At 36.7% G+C, this 15,424-nt stretch overlaps 1 protein-coding gene across 1 annotated transcript; it reads left to right on the top strand.

The window, feature by feature from the left end:
• Nucleotides 1-215: 215 nt before the first annotated feature.
• Nucleotides 216-13,264, top strand: hsd11b2 (hydroxysteroid (11-beta) dehydrogenase 2). Its single transcript, XM_059531666.1, has 5 exons — nucleotides 216-713; nucleotides 7,862-8,074; nucleotides 9,867-10,052; nucleotides 11,148-11,285; nucleotides 12,057-13,264. Exons 1-5 carry the CDS (start codon nucleotides 440-442, stop codon nucleotides 12,494-12,496), a joined length of 1,251 nt encoding a protein of 416 aa, XP_059387649.1. The 5' UTR covers nucleotides 216-439; the 3' UTR covers nucleotides 12,497-13,264.
• Nucleotides 13,265-15,424: the final 2,160 nt, after the last annotated feature.

Below are 15,424 nucleotides of genomic sequence, written 5' to 3'. Positions count from 1 at the left end.
AGGAGCAAAAAGGTGAAAAAGACATGAAGAGCACATGCCTTGTTGGAAAGGAGACAAACGTATGTATGCAGGGGGGGGGGGGGCTGAGCGTAGGGGGGGTACGAGAAATGTTGCAAAGCTTTGCCCATTGGGCTTTGATTACATCTGCTTGAATATAGTCCCTCCCCTCTCCTGCAGAGTACACTATATATACACACACGCAGAGAGACGGATCTGTTCACTAGCTCTCCTACTCGGAGTTGGAAGGTGTGAGATCTGAGTGTAGCCTGCCTGAGCTCAAGATTGTAGGGAACCGAGTAGGCACATGGTTGCTCATTTGTAAGTGTGAACCAACTTGAGAAAGAGATAAAGAGAGAGGAAGAGAGAAAAGAGGGAAAGGTGTCAGAGTCAGTGTAAGAGAGACAGGGAGAGAGTATAAAGCATTTCCACCTGTAGTACAATGGAAGACTGTGCAGTGTCTTTCTGGATTTACATCGGAGTAATGTCCATCCTTGCTGGTGGAGCGGTGAAGAAGTTTCTGGCATTCCATATCGGTGCCATGCCCTCAGTAGTGGTATGGCTTGGTGCCACTCTGCTGGTGGAGAGACTGTGTACCCTGTGCATGCCCGCTGTGCTGGCAAGATTGGTCCTCTGTGTGTCCTGCTGGCTGTACTTTACGTGGGCCACCCCCAAACCCCTCCTGCCAGTTGAAGGCAAATCTGTCTTCATCACAGGTAAGACCAAACAGAAAAAGCAGAACAAAAACATAATTTGGGCATTAAATTAATGGGCGAGTGTCATAGTTTAGTCTGCATTTATAATTAGTGCTCAGTGTATTTTTTTTTTTCATTTGCATCTGACTCAGAGGATCATTATGTGTTGACCTGAAATGCACGTGAATTGATAAGCAGAGATTGTACAAACACAAGAGAAATGTAGGTCATGCTGGGTGGATTCTGTTGTGTAAAATTGCCACAATTATATTACGATTGCTGTTGTTTTTGTGTCTAGTAATTACATAACTTTAAGAGGTTAAAAGAGAATGTGTTCCGTCTGCATTGTGACTGACAGAATAACAAATGTGTACACTTCTTGTCAGGACATGCTGTGATTTTGTATGGGAAGTCCCATATTAATAAGTCACTTCTGCTCCTTAAAACATAATGTCTTATGTCTTATGAATATCCTGTACTTCTACCCACCATATCTAGCTGAATGTAAATTTTAGCTCACTATTAGTATTTACCCATATTTTATAGCAATGAAGAAAACACATGGTATGACTTAAATTATATTGGTCTTGTGCCTTTCTATTCAAACTAAGCCAAGTTTGTGTGGTGTTTGTAATATATGCATTCTGATTGACTTGTCAGTCTGATATATTGTGTGTTAACCTCTATTGTGTTCTGCCACTGAACTAGAGAGTACTCTAAGATGATTTGGCTTTTTCTTAACTGGCTGAGCTAATCTGATTCTAAATGAAATGATCTTATGCAACAAAACTGCAGTGTAAGCCATAAATCAAATCAGAGAGCTGCTGTGTTGTACCTGGTGGTGTACTTAAAACCCATTTAAAAATTACAGCTGTATTTCTCCACTTGCAGCTTTGTAAACTGCTTCTTGTGCTCTTTGAGACTTCTGCAGTTATGGTGAGTGTACTGCTTTAAAGGGATTAAAAAATAAAATCTGTCATCATTTACAGTATTCACTCTCATGTCGTTCCAAACCTGTATGGCATGAGGGTGAGTAAATGATGACTGAATTTTCATTTATTGGTGAACTTTATTTTTTATTTTTTAAGTACATTGCACATTTTGTCCAGTCACCAAGATTTTAAAAACAGTTCTCTCTCTCTCTCTCTCTCTCTCTCTCTGAGGCTTATTAAACATACAAATAATGTTCAGATTCATATCCCATGAATGTAGAAAGTTTTATAGTTGGGGATGGAAAAATATATCAGATATCAAACAAATAATTATAACAATATCAAAACAATAAAAGTCAATGGAAAGTTCTCACTATAGAAAAGCCTGTATGTTTGTTTGTATGTATGAGATCTGCAACCAGCAGTTCTTAAAAAGTAATCTCACCAAAAATGGAATTGTTAGTTTAGACCTTGAGGAATAAAGGCAATTATGTGTTGATTTATTTGACTAAGCGGTTTTAGAACTCCTGTTTAATCTGGATCATAAGCTCCTTCAGAAGCTATGTACTTCATTTGAGCACGTATATTTTAGTTCAGAATGATTTCTTGATCCACTAAAGCCCAAAGCAGCCCTAAACACTTAAACAATTGCTTGATTGCTAATTATTCTAATTATTATTTTATACAACTGAGGCAAACCACAAAACTAGACGTATGTGAATAACAAATGTATCCCACTTGTTCATCTGCTTATTGTATCATGGGCTTTCAGAATGAAAATGGACTTCCATTGGTTCACTTAGCAGGGCAAAGGGTTAAGTTCAGTTGGTTACTCCAAGGCAGCTTATGTCCCTTTGATGGACGTGGGTTTCTCAGAAATAACTCATATGGGTTCCTTAAATCCCCTAAAGCTGTCTGGTGTCTATTGGCCTGGTAACCAGCAACCTAATCAACTCCTTTCATTACTTGTTTTAATTAATACAGGTACACAGAACCAGCGTGAGCTTCTAAGGCTGACACAGGGCACAGTACTTGATTATGTTTTCTTCATTTTCTTGTCTTTGTTTTTGTACTAGCATATAATGACATGGTATCATACTTTTAAGTAATATTTCTGATGGACATTATGTTTTCTTAAATGACTTTTTCAGGACTCTTATGCCAAAAACCAAACGAAAGTGGAAAACCTGTAAACCTCTTACAAAGCCAGCAGAAAGGCACAGTCAGGGCATGAATTGCTGTGAGGCAGGGGGTTAAGGTTACAGAATTGGCTGAATACACAAGCTAAAGTCATTAGTTTGGAGAGAGTCAAGCTGGAGAGACGCCTATAGACTACAAGGCCAGTACACCTTGTACATGTTAAACACCAGTTTTGGGAATATAACATTAAAGTGTTGTTCACTATGCCTATTACTAACCACTACTAACTCCCAACATGTAAACTTCTGTAATCCCGACTCCTAATTCATCAGAGGAGTCTGTTTCTCAAAGAATGTTTCCTTTCAACATAATGAAGCCGGCTTTCTTTGATAAAAAAGTTTTTGATGTTAAGGAGGATTTTCATAAATTGCCCAATAAAGGGAACATTTACATTCTCTGTACATAAATGTATGTTTTTATAAGAGATTCCTTCTTTTAACGTTGATGATATTTTGTAAATACTGCATAGCTTGCTAAAACTTAAGACTCTGCGTTCACATCTTGCTTTCTCTCAATTTCACATTGGCAGCAAATCATGATGACTGAACTAAGCTGTGATTAGCACCAGGTTCTAGCAGCATGAAGGTGTGAACTTCTAGTGTTAAATAAACACACGCTCTCATCTCTTCATCTCTCTGCACTAATGCTTGCTCCTTCTGACCATCTCCACTCAAGCTGTGGAGATCTGTAAGAATCAATCAGCCTAATTCGTTCAGAAATCTTTGACGTTAGTACGGATCTGTAAATGAGCTATTAAGTACCAATTGACATTAGTCTGTATGTGAGCTGAAGGGCAGGGGAAATCTGATCACTTAGCATGAGGCACACTCCATTGTGTTTACATGCTGAAGACAGCAGGAGGAAGCACGATTAATCCCACATCATTCAGAGACCTCAACGCGAGCCACTCAGGTCTTGCATGTGAGCTCACATGTGAGGTGAAAGATGTATATGCCTTGGTCCCAGATATTATTTAGAAAAATAAATCATTTATTTAAACACTTAAGCTACTTGGAATGTATAAATGTCATATATTCATATATTTTTCATAGTTTTGAATTATTATTATTTTCTTATATTTTGTATATACTGTGGTACAAAATCATATTTAGACACTTACAAATATAAATAATAAAATATTATTTAATTTTACTAATTTGATTTTATTATTATTAATATTATTATATATTTTTTCAAGCATTTGGATTCTTTCTGGTTGCTGAATCTTTTTTGTTTCCAGAGAGCTGACTTTATATATCCTGTAAACGTGGTCTTGAGTAATTGATTTGAAAAATAGAAAGGCATACATAAAAGGGAAGTTAGTTCTAAAAGTGTACATTTATTTGTTTGCAGATGCCAATTGATTTGATATTTGGCATCTAATGCAATGGCATTCAGGCATTTTTATAGGGATAATTCACCCAAAAATGAAAATTAAGAACGCACTCTGACCCTCCCATAGACAGCAAGGATCAGTTACGAGAATAGCTTTTGTGCGCAAAGAAAACAAAAATAATGACTTTATTCATAAATTCATCTTCATTTTGGAGAGTATCATATACATAAACAACGTATGCTGTTCTGTATCTGTACACTGTACGCAGATATGTTGTTTACATTGTTTACAATTTGATCTGATTGTAAACAATGTATCTGTGCACATACATTTCATACATTGTTTATGTATGTGACACTGTCCAAAATGGCGTTATAGGGTGACGTGGAGGGGACAAATTATTGAACGTGATTGAAGTCGTTATTTATTTATTTATTTATTTTGTGTGCAAAAAGTATTCTTGTAGCTTCGTAAAATTATGGTTGAACTACTGATGACATATGGATTATTTTAATGATGTCCTTGCTAAGTTTCTGACCCTTGATCATGTTAGGATCCTTGCTGTCTATGGGATAGTCAGAGAGCTCTCTGAATTTATAAAAAATATCTTAAGTCTTACAGGTTTGTAATGACATGAGGGTAAGTAATCACAGATCACTGATCTGCACATAGCGCCAGTACCAACTGTTCTCCAGGCCCTGTCGGCTTCACACTGATCACATGTGTGTTTGTTGGGGGGGGGGGGGGTATGGGGGGCTGTAATTCAGAAGTGGCTCATCAAGGCTCTGGCAGGCCTTTCCATTACCCAATGTCCCTGGAACAACACCAGAATTCAGGTCAGTTAAGTGTGAGATGAGATATGCTAGACCCGAGATGCCTAATAATACATATATCAATGTTACATAACAACACACAGTAAATATTTGTAGGAAAGGGTAGGGGAGGGACACCTTTGGCACTCTCGCCATGCCTAGTTAGTCAAGTCAGGTGAAGAGGTTAAACAGATAAGGAAGGTTTAAGTGTAGCATCATGAGGCCAGAGTTCAGAGAGGATTCACTTGGCACAAATGCACGAGATGTAATCAGACCTCAAGCTATACTCCACCACCAAATACTTTTGAATTAATTCCTCATATTTCATTTAGCAGATTATAAATGCAAAAATTCCAAGAGAATACACAGGTTTTTTTTTATCTAGTACTTCAGTTGGAATGTTGCATCAAAAGCACAGGTCAGGCATTTTTCAGGGGGATGAATATTCACAGTATGGTGCCAATTGTCTGAAATTTGGCGTATTGGATGTGACTTGCAAAAACATCAGAACTAATATGCATATTTCCCTGTGTGATCTTTTTGGCTTTCACTCATTAATTTTAAATGGAAAGTGCTAATTTTTCCACGTAGTTCCTAGCATTACCTAAGAAATAGAATTACCAGAATTAGAGTGACCAGAATTACCCAGAACCTTCTCTAACTACCAGCTGAGGAACATGTACCCCTGGCTGGGAATAACTGACATGGGCAATATTAATAAAATAAATAAATAAATAAATCTGACAATAAAAAGTTAAATCGCCAGGTAGGTGCATTTATCTCAACAATGGCATTATTTATTAATAATCAGAATCAGTTAAAGTCTGTTATTTTTAATTACTTTTGGCTCCCCCATCTCAAGCCCCATTCTACACTGAAAAAAACAATAAGTAAATTTACTTAATTTTTATTTGGCAAGTTTTTGCACAAGCATTTTTCAAGTAAATTTAACACATTTGGAAATTAAGTAAATCTACTTAACTAAGTTAAGTAAAAATAAAAAACGAATAAGTACATTTTATTGAGTACATTTTAATTAAATAATATTAAATTAATGCATTTAGCAGACACTTTTATCCAAAGTGTCTTACAGTGCATTCAGGCTAACAATTTTCACCTATCATGTGTTCCCGGGGAATCGAACCCCCCAAACTTGCACTTGCTAATGCAATGTTCTACCACTGAGCAACAGGAACACTTCAAGATTTTGTGAAAAATAAGTGAAAATTTCACTTACTTACTTTTTTATTTTGGAAAAGTAATTTGGAAAAGTTTTTACACTAATAAAAAAAACAGAAACAGAGATTCTAGAAATTTCTAAATGTAAAATAATTTTTTTCAAAATAGTTTTATCAAATGAGGGTAAATAAGTCTCTCACTTCTGTCCCTTTAAACCAGTTTACAGCAAAGACAGCACGTAGAACTGGATGCACATGATAAATATTCTGCAATTAAGAAAACAGACAAAAGAAATAGTGCAGACTCAATGTGTTTATTGAATAATCCTTTGTCTATCTGTTATGGATTACACACTGAGAAGGCGAGGGCACAGCTAGTGTACTGACAGATATGTGTGTGTCCTGGTAGGACCTTGAGATAACATTTGCTCTACAATACAGAGGTGTGATTGTGATTGTGTGTTTGTTCTCCCTGTACACTGAGTAACTGCTGTTATTATAACTGGTGTATAATTGTTTGCCAGACATTCACAAATTAGAGGTGAAATGTGAGGCCACTGACCTCTGGACAGTCTATAAAAAAATTCACACATCACTGTTTTATTATTATCTGGGTTTTTTTTTTTTAGGGTTTACAACTTTGACTTCTCTGCCAAAGTAAAGGAACGCAGAATGGAATAAGATTGGATGGAAACAAAATGCCTAACAATAATTTTTAAAAGAACAAAGATTATAAAAACTGGCATTCACAGAAAACTTTAATTTCTAAAGCCCAGCGGTTCAATTGTGTTGTAGACCTCACATTGAAAAAAGTATTCATCCCTTTTGTTTCCAGAATCTGTAGTGTACTGTCGCTCAAATCCAAGAACAACTTGCACATCAATGGAAGGAAAAGAACTGAAAGTCTGCTGTTATTCTACTTTTTTTATTTTCTTCTGCATGTTGGGGGTAAAGTTATTGTTGGCTTATAACGTTAACTCTACTCAAATTACCCTCTTAAAGATCGGATGTTACATTTCCTTATTAATGTGTTGTTCCTTGCCACCACTACACTACACACTACACTACAAATGTGTGTGTGTGTGTGTGTGTCAGATATCAGAATCATGTGCATGCATTTGTAACCATGGCTGCATTAGTTTTTTAACACACTGAGTCCTGATTTGCATTTTTAACATTTTTGTAATAGTGCTCCCAAACCACAAGGTTCCCTGGGACGGTAAGGACATTGTCCTCAAATCGAAGGACACTAACACCAATATCTCTTTATGGTGTGTAATCTAGTAAAGAGATAACAGAGTAGTGTTTGCGAGATTGATGAGCCATACTATCAACTTGATATGGTGTGAAGACTTTATATAATTGTGCTTTTATTTCCTGTTGTGCTGCTTTGGTTTTGCTGAACTTTATAGGTGTTCAGAGGTCATAGCAGTGAGATTGCAATACGTTTTACCAATGTCAACGATGCTTCTTCCAAGTTTTCAATGCTGTTCCATAAAAGAAAGTCCTAAAACTGGCTTAAGTGTTCAAAAAATGATTCCAAAACAGCTATTAGGGTCATGATAATATTGATGTGGTGTTGCATAAGACACCATTTAAGTGTAATTACTGTTGGATTTTGCCAAAATGTGAGTATTTAAAAAACTTCTGAGCGTTTTGATTGTAATATGTTGGCATAACAGTCGCATGTTTCCCTCCACTGTCTCTGAAGGTTGTGATTCAGGGTTTGGTAACGCTACAGCAAAACGGTTAGATGCCATGGGGTTTGAAGTGTTCGCGACCGTATTGAACCTGGATGGAGAGGGAGCCAAGCACTTGCGCAGAGTCTGTTCATCACGCCTTACCCTCCTGCAGGTAGACATCACCCAGCCTCAGCAGGTACAGCAAGCCCTGCTCGACACCAAGGCCAAACTTGGTATGAGAGGTGAGGATTTACCTTTGAACTATGTCAGAAATATGCACACATAATCACATTCCAACATGCTTGAACACAATGAACTAAAATACCCCTCTGTTTGAATGTTTGTATATTCTGAAAACTGCCAGCAGCTTTTGCTTACCCTAAATAAACTTTAACTAGCTTGTGGTTTCCATTAACATTTTTGTTGAACCAAATCTTGGAACCATGCTACCAACAAAACACACCATTGGATAAGTACGTCAAATAAATCAATTAATTTGTGCTCCATAGGCAATTTCAGCAGTGCTGTTTATTTGACAAGAGATTTAGTGTAGTCAGGTATACAGGTGCTGGTCATATAATTAAAATATCATTAAAAAGTTGATTTATTTCACTAATTCCATTAAAAAAGTGAAACTTATATATTATATTCATTCATTACACACAGACTGATATATTTCAAATGTTTATTTCTTTTAATTTTGATGATTATAACATGCACCTAAGGAAAAATCAAAATTCAGTATCTCAGAAAATTAGAATATTGTGAAAAGGTTCAACATTGAAGACACCTGGTGCCACACTTTAATCAGCTAACTCAAAACACCTGCAAAGCATTTTAATGGTCTCTCTGTCTAGTTCTGTAGTCTACACAATCATGGGGAAGACTGCTGACTTGACAGTTGTCCAAAAGTTGACCATTGACACCTGCACAACGAGGGCAAGACACAAAAGGTCAATGCAAAAAAGGGCTGGCTGTTCACAAAATAATGAATGAATATAATATACAAGTTTCAATTTTTGAATGGAATTAGTGAAATAAATAAACTTTTTGAGGATATTCTAATTATATGACCAGAACCTGTATATGTGTATAGTGTGACAATTTTTATTTTTATTTTTTTTGTACGTGACCAACGTGGATGTTTAATCTCAGATAAAGTGTTGGGAAGGGGAGGGGTGGGGTGGAAGGGTGGTGCATAGTTTGGCAGTACATCAAGGGGCTGTTTTATTTTCAAACATACACACCACAGCGCCAGGTGGCTCATGGACCAGTCAGAAAAAAACTTTTTTTCCATGCTCCTTTTTTCAAATCTCAAAGTCACCAGTATTTTATTCTTTATTCTCCTCAATTTAGATGATAAGCTTAGGGGAAACTTACACATTACAGACATATCTATATCACAAAGAGTTTCTGTAGATTTAGTTTTTTTTACCCTATACACTCTCCAAAAGAAGCTTTTCACAGTCATGCCATAAAAGAACCATTTTGGGTTCCCCAAAAAAATCTTGTGAACAGAATTCTTTAAAAAGACAGTAAACCATTTTTTTTTCTCGTGTGAAGATCCTGTTTCCTTTACAAATAACCATTTGTGCAATAGATCAGTTCCATGGATGTTAAAGGTTTTTTCATGGAACCATAAATACAGTAAATCCCAATAAAAAAATTTTTTTTACTCAATATCTATGTGCAGTAGCTATGTTTTTAACAGATTATTTCAGGCCTTTGTTGTTCTCTCCTCTCCCTGTTTCATTTCTTTTTTGGTTGAGGCATTGGTTTCCAGATTCTGCTAATATTTTACTATTGATCAAACAAAGGTTGAGAGCATGGGTGAAGAACATCATTCATTGATTTTTGCAGTGCTGCTTCAGTAACTGTCACTTTAGATCAATCTAAAAGATAGATATTAGATATCAACTTTAGATATCAAACTAAATCAAAGAACAATTCATATTTAAAAAACTACTTTACGTAATTACACCATAAAACATAATGTAACCTATATTATACTTGTGCATGTTTTCTTTCCTCTAGATTTGTGGGGGCTTGTTAATAACGCTGGATGGTGTGTGAACATTGGGGATGTTGAGCTCTCACTGATGTCCACCTACAGAGGATGCATGGAGGTTAACTTCTTTGGAACACTCAACGTCACCAGGACCTTCCTGCCACTTCTCAGACAGGCTAAAGGCCGGATAGTGACAATCTCCAGCCCTTCAGGTATGGTACACACACACACACACACACACACACACACGTACATGTGAGCACTAACCATCCAGCTAGTGCATTTATACAGATATTATCTATCCGAGCCACTCTTCTCAGTCTTCACTACTAATAAAAGAGAAAGAAAAGAAAGAGTCAGTTAAACTGTACGTATGATTACACTTTTATGAGTGTTTTCAGGTTCTTGTTTCAGGGCTAAATCTAATTAGAAGTCTCTTTCTCTCTCTTTCTGCCATCCACATAAAATTGCCAACGCCTATAAATGGAGCTCTGTCCATCAGATGTTTATTTTATGCCTTCCATCTGGCTTCATCGCACCTAACCAAACACTAAAGGGAGTCTAAACTGTAATCCAACTGTTTTCCTTTCTTCTCAAGTGTCCACTAACAATTTCGACTGAGAGCAGCTCTCTGCTCAAGCTCATACTGGAATTCAGTCGGTAGGGGAAATCGGTTTACTTTCAGCTTTGCCTGGCTCCCCTGATTTTATCTCCATTTGTTTACTGCCGTTGTGCCAAAACAGTGTGATACTCTTGAGTAACAGCCTGTAAACGATGGCGCACAGCCCTTTTAAATAAAGATGTCTCCATCGGTGCAGTCTCCCTGTAGAAGAAAATAAAAGGTTTCAGCTGTCGTTAACAGCAGATGCTACTGTCACAATACAGATGAACAGTCGTTCTCTCAGAGCAGAGGGCTTACAGGAGGCCTGTTACCTTTTCATTCCGCAAAGCCTTGAGGCAAAACCACACAGTTTATAAACAATCTGCAGTTAACCTCGACAGGGCTATTTGGTTTTCACTGTTCACTGATGATTGTCCCTGGCTACAGTCCAGATCTTTATTACACCTACAATGAATGACACTCCTCCCTCTGTCAAAAAACAGCACAGTTATACTTCTAGTATGTGTCCCATAAAACTCATCACTGTGTTATCACTGGTTCTCAGGCAACGTGATTGATTTGAAACAGTACTGCGGTAGCTCTTCTTACGTAGTTTTACAGTCTTTATCGTATCAGCCAGCTCATTAAAATGTTCAAGGATGTACAGTGGTGTAAATCGTGATTAAGATATCTCTGTTTTCTGCAGGTGAGCATCCCTTCCCTTGTTTGGTGTCGTACGGGGCTTCAAAAGCTGCTCTGAATCTTTTTACCAACACACTTCGTCATGAGTTGGCGCCATGGGGTGTCAAAGTCTCCACAATCTTACCCTCTGCCTTTAAGACAGGTGATTAACATTTTAACAATGTGAAACTAAGTTACATATACAGGTTCCAAAATATTGTATACTTCTAGTTTGATGATTCACTTAGTGAAAATGTAGGCTTGTCAAGGCGTTGTAATTTGGTGAAATTTAGACTTTCCATTATCATGAAAAACACAGTTTAAGGCCACTCACATGGACAATTTGGTGTATAAACTGCAGATGACCCTTTGAACTGGTTTATAGATTTTAGTTTATAACATATTGCAAATTAAAATACAGGCAAGTAGTGAACCATTTATTTCTTCCCCTTCTACACTACATTATTAAAAATATGAAACAAAAAAAATGTATTTCGTTTTATTTAGGTATTTATTGTTGTCAGAAGAAGAAGTTTTATTATTGGACGCTTAATAAAGCACACAAGCTATACAAGCATATTAAGCAAAGACAGCACTGCTGTGTCCTGTTAAAAAGGAGCATCAGCTATTCTTAGACGAATGAGTTGCATCTTGAGAGAAAACTGCCACGTCAGTTAAGTTCTCATTTAAGTTGTTTATTTACATCTGAACCTCAGGGATCTGTCAGGTTTTGAGCTGACATTTGAGTCCTTCTTTACACAACGACTGAACAGATAGTTCAAATGCAGGTCTGGAATTACAATATAAATAACTGAATAAAGTGTCCCCAGGCCACTGTTTATGTCTCCAATCTGTCCTGGACCGATTTCTTCATGTCCCCTACATTCGTCGGTTCATGTTGCATCACACTCTCTGCCATTTCCTTGTCTTGCAGGGCAGAGCAGTAACACAGAGTACTGGGAAAAACAGTACAAGAACCTGATCCAGGACTTGCCTCCAAGCCTTCTAGAAGAATATGGAGAAGAATACCTGCTGGAGACCAAGGAACTGTTCCAGAGTTATGCAAAAACAGCCAAAGAGGACCTGAGCCCTGTCATCAACACCATTGTGGATGCACTTCTCTCTTCTCAACCCCAGGTGCGATACTATGCCGGGCCGGGTTTATCGCTCATGTACTTCATCTGCAGCTACTTGCCTTTGAGCATCAGTGACAGATTCCTCCAGAAACTCTTTGTACAGAAGAAAGTGATGCCTCGTGCCCTTAGGAAACAACAAGGCCTGAGCCTCAACGACAATAACAACAGCATAAAGGAGAACATGAATAACAGTAACAACAAAAACAACAACAACAGCTTCACAAAGATTATCGATTAGTTCTGGTAAAGAGTGTAAACGCATCCTTTAGCACCACTAATGTGATCTACTTATAGAGATATGTTTCCATTGTGTATACTCTACTTTTCTCATGTCTTCATTTTGTTGTATATATTGTGTAATATTTTGAGGGGATCACTGAATTGCACCAAATCATCTATGGCAAACCCAGTGCTTAAAAGGCAGTTGACACTCATGAGCATAATAAAAAAAGAGGTCATGCCCACAGGCCATATTATAATTAATAAAAGTTCTCAGGTGAGGCAAAATCCAAACAGATAACATAAGGTTTATGCATTTCTCAGAAGGCATAAATTCTGTGTGTTCACTACGGAGACACCTTAATTGAGTTTGGTGTGAAATTTCAGTTTCGCTAAGGCATGAAAGATCATCAACAGCCAAACATCCGAAGCTGTGTTCCGATACTGCACCGAGAGGCTGATGATAATGTTACTATGATCAAACCAGGGTTAAATGTGGTCAGAGTGCAACATCAAGTAAATATTGTGGGTTGTTTTTTTATTAGTTTGTTTTTTAAGTGACCAATGGGCTGAAGTGGTTCCTAAAGTCAGAAGTCCTTTTTTAAATGTGTTGTACTCCATAGTTTTGCATTTGTTATATTTGCTTATTTTTTTCCATGTCACATTTTTTGGCGTATTTATGCCATTTTGTTTTTAGATAAATCACTTAAACTGTGAATTTTATACAAATATGGGGAAAAAAGAAAAAAAATTGTTAGTAGTATATTAAAGATGACTTTTTAAATAATCGCCCTGTGTGTTTTTTGTATTTCCTGTCAGAGAACATGAACAATGGCTCCCTATAGCTGGTCAAATATCTTTGTGAAAGCTAAATGGCCTTCTCTAATCGCTGTACTAAAACCCAGCCACCCACTACTGCTGTGTTAATTAGCAATTGAATGTAGCTATGCTAATTGCAAATTTCAGTTTGTGTAATGAAACATCTTACAAGCCAGATTTAGCAGAACTAAAAAAAAATTACAATAATAAATACAATTTTTGATCTTTCATTGCAATACATTTCCAAAATGTACTTTTTTAATATATACTAACTAGATAAAATAATTTTAATATTTCATTTAATAATATAATTAGAACTATAAGACTTTTTTTTTTAAAGAAAATGAATACTATTCGGCAAAGGTACATTAGATTTTTTTAAACCCACAGTAAAAAAAAAAAAAACAGAAGATTATTATTTATGTTATTTTGAACTTTGTATTCATTCAAGAATCCTGAAAAATGAATAATAAGGGTTTCCTCAACATATAAAGTAATAAGAATCGTTTTCTTGAGCACAAAATCAACACAAATTTGAGCACAAATTTCTGAAAGATCATGTGACACTGAAGACTGGAGTAGTGACTGCAGCCATTAGGGGGAATGTGACCTTAACATTGTCAGGGTTCATATTTTCAAAACAGCAATATTTTCAAGTAACATGCACAAGGCCTGTTATAAAATAATTTCGATATCTACTGGGATAGTAACAAACAACAAAGAGGAGGGAAGGGTGGAAATGGGAACTGACCTTGTTATGAATCACAGTCTCTACTTGAGAGAGCCTGGACACTGAACAGAGGATTCAGCTGAATGTAAGCACAATGGCTTCAGTCTCAATCTTTGAGAATTTGCACAGACATAATCTGTGTCTCCGGCAACCTAGACTACAGTATTTACTACACACATTTAATGATTTAACAATTAATGTCTATGTTTTTTGATCAGAGCACAAAATGCTCAATTCCTGGTAAAAGTTATACCAAGAACTAAGTCTTGGAATCAGGACATTCATAGAGCAGGGGAACTGGCTCAAAACACCCACAGTTGAGAAGCTTAAACCTTTGGAGCAAGCTCAGAATCCCGGGAGATTAACTGGTAATCATGCTTATGTCATTAACTGCATTTATTGTTTTTGGAAATAGGAGTGTGGACTTTTTGATAGCTGAAACATAATGGCCCGGTTTCACAGACAGGGCTTAGACTAAGCCAGGATTAGACCATAGATCAATTAGGACATTTAAGTAATTTTTATAAACATGCTTAGAAAAAAACATTACCGATGTGCATCTTAAAACTAAAAAGGCACTGACATATTTTTAAGATCAGTCAGTGCAAGTTTATTTCAGTGGAAACAGCTCAGACTTACATTTTAGTCTAGGACTAGTCTTAAGCCCTGTCTGTGAAACCAGGGGTATAAGGAATAAATTGGACACATTGTGACACACCACTTCACATTGGGTCCTGTGATTAACAAAGCAGCGCTTGGTTCATAATTGATGAGAACTTTGTTCCTAAACAATGCAAATGGTCCATGCAAGTAAACACTATAAATATAAGTGTTCTATTGTGTTATAAACAGAGAAAAGAACGTTCAGTCTCACTACCATCTGCAGCAATTTCAGAAAAGCATTAATCATTAAAAAAGAAAAAGAAATGTTTACAAAAATTTCTGCTGTTCATTGTGTCTTTTTTCATAGATTGTGCAAACTTATAAACATCAGAATGATCTTTCCCAACCACTGAATGATTGTGAAGTAAGTAGCTGGGATTTGTTTAATTATATTCATTGTTTTCATCCTTGATACAAGTAATTTTACCTGACCGCGATCTGAAACTAAAGGTTGTTAGGGACAATGTGTTCAACGACAACTTCTTGATTTAAAAGGCAATACATAAACACAAGAAAAAAAATCTAATCTTCTTCTTGGTCTCCGAGCCATGGTCTAGCAGTTACTGCTTTCACACGATGAGATTTGGTGCACACATTGGTGATACAAGTGCAAGTCTGCGACAAGTTTACATAATTTGCCAAATCCTGTTCCCTTCAGAATATACTGAGAAAGAGTCGAGATTAACAACGCTGGTGGTGTCCTGAGGCAAAAGTTCATCCAATTCTAAACGGGAA

Source organism: Carassius carassius, chromosome 3 (assembly GCF_963082965.1).
Source record: "Carassius carassius chromosome 3, fCarCar2.1, whole genome shotgun sequence".
Classification (NCBI taxonomy): Eukaryota; Metazoa; Chordata; class Actinopteri; order Cypriniformes; family Cyprinidae; genus Carassius; species Carassius carassius.
The sequence above is the reverse complement of the archived record's forward strand: the minus strand, read 5'-3'. Positions and strand labels throughout refer to the sequence as shown.

Coding starts and splice junctions, on each gene's coding strand:
- hsd11b2 (XM_059531666.1), top strand. CDS start 440: ATGGAAGACTGTGCAGTGTCTTTCTGGATTTACATCGGAGTAATGTCC. Junction 714..7,861: donor CAAATCTGTCTTCATCACAG/GTAAGACCAAAC, acceptor CTGTCTCTGAAG/GTTGTGATTCAGGGTTTGGT. Junction 10,053..11,147: donor GACAATCTCCAGCCCTTCAG/GTATGGTACACA, acceptor TGTTTTCTGCAG/GTGAGCATCCCTTCCCTTGT.